Below are 5,156 nucleotides of genomic sequence, written 5' to 3' on the forward strand. Positions count from 1 at the left end.
GAAAGGCTATTGAGTATGCCAGCTTTGTAAAACCAAGTGTTAATATTCAATTATTCATACATTCATACCGATCCATCTTTCGACTAACAGGCCAGCTTCAATCAATAGCACAACATGTGCACATAGCCACATACACAAGCAGTAGAGCATCTGCCCCTCCGCACAATCACACTATGCCACCGTGGAAGGCATGGATGAAGATACTGTTGTTGCTCTCCAACCGTGTGTACGAATTGATCTGCAGGATCATGACAACTTCGGCAAGCACTTCCGCCCGCATCCCCTTGCACCCTGACCCCGGCAGCAAGGTCCCAAGCTTGTTGTAGATGCTGCCGGGCGGTGTGGTCATCGGCGAGTACTTGGTGCAGCGAGTGATATGCAGAACAGGAGAAGGATGGTAACTCCATGCCGTGCCTTTTTTCAGTTTTAGGCCGGCCCGATCCTATTTGTATGTGGAGTACAAAGGAACAAAATCGCTCACATTTTCCCAGGCCGTACGTAGGAAGGAAGAATGCTGGAAACATGTACGAAGAAAAAAAAAACAGCTCCGATCCGATTCTTTTGTTGTTGACGGACGAAACAAAACGGCGACATGTAAGTCTGGCGGTGAGACGGTGATGTGGAGAATAACCGGGCCGGGAAGTCGCTGCTCTGTTCCCGTCAGCTTGGTCCAGGAGGGCAGGGTCATCACGTCGGCTTGGAGTTGGAGACGAACCAAACGGAACAGCACGGCCGACCGGACAGATCGGGACTATCTGCGTTTGCTAAGCCGAGAGTTGGAGGGAATCAGACGATCTTGCTGCTGTCTGAAGTAGGACGACCGACGGCGGCTTGGCGACCTGGAGGTCGGCCTGTGGTCGCGATTTTCGATGGAGTCATGGCCGGCGACTGCGGGGCGAACCCTAATCCTCTCTCGTACCATCGAACGGAATCGTTGGTTCTGCGTGGCCTTGACGTACAGATTCGAGCCGCTGGAGTTGGATAACTCGACACGGACGCTGGGCCCTGGGAGGTGACAATTCATCTGGGCCGAGGCAGCGTGGTTCGGGTTTCCGCACGGCCGCACGGCGTAGATGGTTCCGCGCCGCCGTCTGGATGAGCGGATGCGTTTCGTTCGGGTTAGGTTTCTCGATGGATTTGCCTCTTCTTCCTTTGGAGGGTTGGCTGAACCGTTTTCTATTCAAGCGGTGGCAGCATGTGTAATTTCTACCGAAAATTAAGGGTAATTAAAAAACGGACGAAAAATCTGGGGAGAAACCTTCCTTCCTTTATTAGTAGGTATAGATAAATATGAAAAATTGGTTAGCCAAACTAGATTTTACATGCGAGAATATTATAAAGCATCACAATGCCAAATGCAGTCTAACTATATGATCATAACTGTTTATAAAATCCATTCTCCTTTGCTTTGTTCACAAAAAGTTTATTTTGCAACTTGACCGCTCATAAGTAATTTATTATAAAAAATAAAATTATGAAATACAGATGCAACACATATTTTTGAGATCAATGAAACATATCTGATTCAAAGACGAAAACAGTAATTGTTGGGGCCATTTCTGCCCAAAGGAAATAACCCGACACTGATAGATCATTAGCTATTATGGGCTCAGTGTGAGAATTTCAAGCATAAAACTAACGATGTTCTTTACTATCGCAATGTTAGTTCATACATAATTGAGTTCAACACTCTTCTTGGTAATGAATTTTTCTACAATGCATGAACGTAAGTGGTTGACTGGTCATTGTGCACTAGCAATCTGTGATTGCTGGTACTTCAGTATTGTCCAGTCAAATACATAATCAAACTGAAAACCTGCAAAGCATCATTCTGATCATGAACATATGCATAGGTACTTCATAATCCTTTTTCATAATTGATGGAATCCTATTGTACCCTACGTAGGAAAAATTACTGGTTCTCTTCAATAATAATAAAAAAAGAACCAACCTTCGCGGATAAAGAGGTCACGGAAGAGTCGCTTAATGTAGGAATAATCAGGCGTGTCATCAAACCGGAGCGAGCGGCAATAATGGAAATATGTTGTGAACTCGGTAGGACACCCACGACATAAAGCCTGAAAAAGAATGATAACATCATTAACAACAGAATGCCAACAACTAATGCAGACGCTATTACTACAAGTGCGGAAGTACCTCAATTGATGTTGCAACTTTTTTCTCACTGATCTTCTCATACTTTTGCTTCTTTGTTCCTGCTTTCAGACCTTGCCATGGTAGGCTGAAAGAAAACAGTGTTACATCTGATACATCAAATATGACACGTAATAAGAAATCCAACAATTAAACTAACCTTCCCCTTAGGAAGTACATGAGTACATATCCAAGAGATTCCAAGTCATCTCTTCGGCTTTGTTCTGATTGTTAGAAAAAATGAAGATTGAAAGCAAATAGTCAGAAAAGAAGTGCGCAGGGCCAAGATGAATGACATTCCAGTGAACAGACCTAAGTCCAAACACGTGGAAGTTATAACGTCAAAACAATCATGAACTAGTACAGTATCATTCTCACCAATGCCAAGATGAGTGTTCAGACTTGCATATCTTGCTGTCCCAGTCAAGTTCTTATTCTCTCTGAAATATTACGATGAAAGTACATCACGAAAAAAGAAAATAATATAACAAAAAAAATGCTCATGCTTATGCTTGCTTTGCTCATGCATATGCATGTGCAGAGGGGGGAAAAGAATGATACAGTAATGCCCCTTGTACCTGTATGGGATGTGTTGATGAGTTAAAGTATCCCTGTACTTTTTAGCAAGACCAAAGTCTATAACATATACCTGAAATTTTGAAAACACATTAAGTGGCAAATGAACACGAGAAACTGGATCGACAAAACTAAACTGATTATTACAAGCTACATTGCTACCTACCTGATTAGCTCGCCTACCAAGGCCCATGAGAAAATTCTCTGGCTTGATGTCTCGATGCAGAAAAGACTTGGAATGGACAAACTCCACTCGATTTATCTACAAGTGGGAGAACACAGATCACTTATAGTTCATAATCTAGGAAAATGCAAGAAGAAATCCAGCATAAAAAGTATAAAAATGTGGAAGAAGAAAGCTTAATAAATATATGACAAAAATGAGAAGACCAGTGAAAATGTGTCTGTGCACAAGTGCTCGTGTGGGTACTAATAAGTGAAGCTGAGGTCCATGCAAAATTAGTGAAGTCTGTGCACAAGTGCAGGTGTGGGCACTAGTAAGTGAAGCTGAGGTCCATGAAAATTTAGTAAAGGGTAGGTAATGGAGAGTGAATTCCTTAATATATACAAAAAAAATGCACGAAGGCTTTGAGATGGAAAAGCGTTATTAAACTATAGGAGTATGCATACCATCTGATCGGCAAGCATAAGTACAGTCTTAAGCGACAATTTGCGGCTGCAAAAATCAAATAGATCCTCGAGGCTTGGCCCCAGCAAATCCATAACCAAGACGTTGTGGTCTCCTTCGACACCAAACCATCTGACATTTGGTATTCCAGCTGCCACAAGAAAGATAGTCAGACCACACTTGTTGTATCACAGTTCCTAATAAAATGTGCACTATGTATAGCTTCCATACTTCCTCCTTGTAAAATCCTGTAAATCTTTGATTCATAGAGCAACTGAGGATGTTTTGTCTTTACATTTTCCTGCATGAGAAACAGCAATCAAATGTCAACTGTCAATCGAGATGGATAACCTGCATTCCAAATCCAATGACGCTTTATAAATGTTACTATGATCAAGATTTATGTTGCGTTTACGGACAATGCCCACTATTTCTAGATTATAACTCCAGAAGACTTCAGAGGAAGTAGAAGCATATTTTAGGGAAATATGAGTTCCCAATACTCGTTCCTCTCCTGGTCCATTGTATCCCCAATTCAGTTCATTGTTACCACCATCAAATACCCAGCATCTTTATCTTAGTTATCAATCAGCGATGCGATGATTGACTGAAAACACCTATCAACTCCAACCAAGTCAACCACAGCACTGACTTAAGGCTAGGGAAGGCACTGATTAATCAACTAACCAAACTGATTCGAACTACAGCGGCTAATCGAGCAGAGCGCGCATCTGAGAGCCAACTCAAAAGTATGAATTGCTCTGAGAAGAGCAGCATATATATTACAAACTATCCTACAGGAGCACACAATCTGGCCGACCACAAGTCCACAACTGGAACTAAGCACCAGGCCGTCTTCAACTGCATAGCGGTTGTGTCCAAAGCAGGCTAAACCGGCACTCGTACTCAGCAGCATCTGAACGTAGCATGACAAAGGCGGGCACTTGAACAAAGATCCAGGCAGTTCATCCGCAGGAACAGAGCACGTACCAGCTTAATGGCGACCTCCTCGTTCATCTGGATATTGGTCCCTGCGCACAAAATGGAAAAAACAAAACCATGTCACAAACCGATCGAGGACTACAAAATCCCCCGCAAGAAAACGGAATCCGACCGAAATTCCGAGCACAAGAGCAGCCCGCACCGAGATAGATCTCCCCGAAGGAGCCGCTCCCGATCTGGCGGCCGAGCCGGAACTTGTTCCCAACCGGCGGTTCCATCCCGCCGTCTCTCCCCCCAGGAAAATTCCACCAAAGCTCGGGAGCTTCCACCAACAGCCCGAAGAAGAAGAAGAAAAAAAAAAAGGGTAATGAACGCGCTTTGCCTGCCCCGGAAACCTAGCGGCGGGGGAGCTCAGATCGGCGCCGGGCTACCTAGGGTTTGGGACGGGAGGGGAGGAAGAGCAGGCGGCAATGGCCGTGTGGGGCGGCGCTTGGATCGTTTTTTCGGGGGAAGTTGGAGAAGTATTTTTCTTTTTTTGAAACGCGGGGAAGTTGGAGAAGTAGACTGACACCGCCAATTCATTAGAGTTTAAATTTTAGATTGGAAAACGCTGTTAAACAGCCGGGGGATTTCGCGAGCGCGATCCTCCGCCTCGCGCGTGGCGCGTGTGACGACTTTCGTGCAGACCCCACCACGTGACTTATCTCTTATCCCGCTAGTCCTTCACTCCTTCCCCTGACGCCCAGGGGCAGCGACTCGTTTTCGTCCACCGTGATCGGTAATGCGTGTGCCACCACCTCCACCGGGACGACTCAAAGTGATCGGGCCGTTCGTGGAGATGCAAATCTGGCTCAAA

General features: G+C 44.7%; 1 protein-coding gene across 1 annotated transcript; it reads right to left on the reverse strand.

Moving 5' to 3' along the window:
* Window positions 1-1,584: 1,584 nt before the first annotated feature.
* Window positions 1,585-4,668, reverse strand: LOC124652070 (casein kinase 1-like protein 1). The gene is made up of 11 exons (XM_047191088.1): window positions 4,503-4,668; window positions 4,349-4,389; window positions 3,590-3,659; window positions 3,361-3,509; window positions 2,897-2,992; window positions 2,733-2,803; window positions 2,533-2,594; window positions 2,315-2,378; window positions 2,158-2,242; window positions 1,952-2,078; window positions 1,585-1,816 (listed from the first exon to the last, which is right to left on the reverse strand). The coding sequence occupies exons 1-11, from the start codon at window positions 4,576-4,578 to the stop codon at window positions 1,743-1,745; spliced, it is 915 nt and encodes a 304-aa protein (XP_047047044.1). The 5' UTR covers window positions 4,579-4,668; the 3' UTR covers window positions 1,585-1,742.
* Between the last annotated feature and the right edge of the window lie 488 nt (window positions 4,669-5,156).

The sequence above is a fragment of the Lolium rigidum genome, chromosome 5, assembly GCF_022539505.1.
Source record: "Lolium rigidum isolate FL_2022 chromosome 5, APGP_CSIRO_Lrig_0.1, whole genome shotgun sequence".
Taxonomy (NCBI): domain Eukaryota; kingdom Viridiplantae; phylum Streptophyta; class Magnoliopsida; order Poales; family Poaceae; genus Lolium; species Lolium rigidum.

Coding starts and splice junctions, on each gene's coding strand:
- LOC124652070 (XM_047191088.1), bottom strand. CDS start 4,578: ATGGAACCGCCGGTTGGGAACAAGTTCCGGCTCGGCCGCCAGATCGGG. Junction 4,390..4,502: donor CTTCGGGGAGATCTATCTCG/GTGCGGGCTGCT, acceptor TTTTGTGCGCAG/GGACCAATATCCAGATGAAC. Junction 2,993..3,360: donor TTATGCTTGCCGATCAGATG/GTATGCATACTC, acceptor TCCCACTTGTAG/ATAAATCGAGTGGAGTTTGT.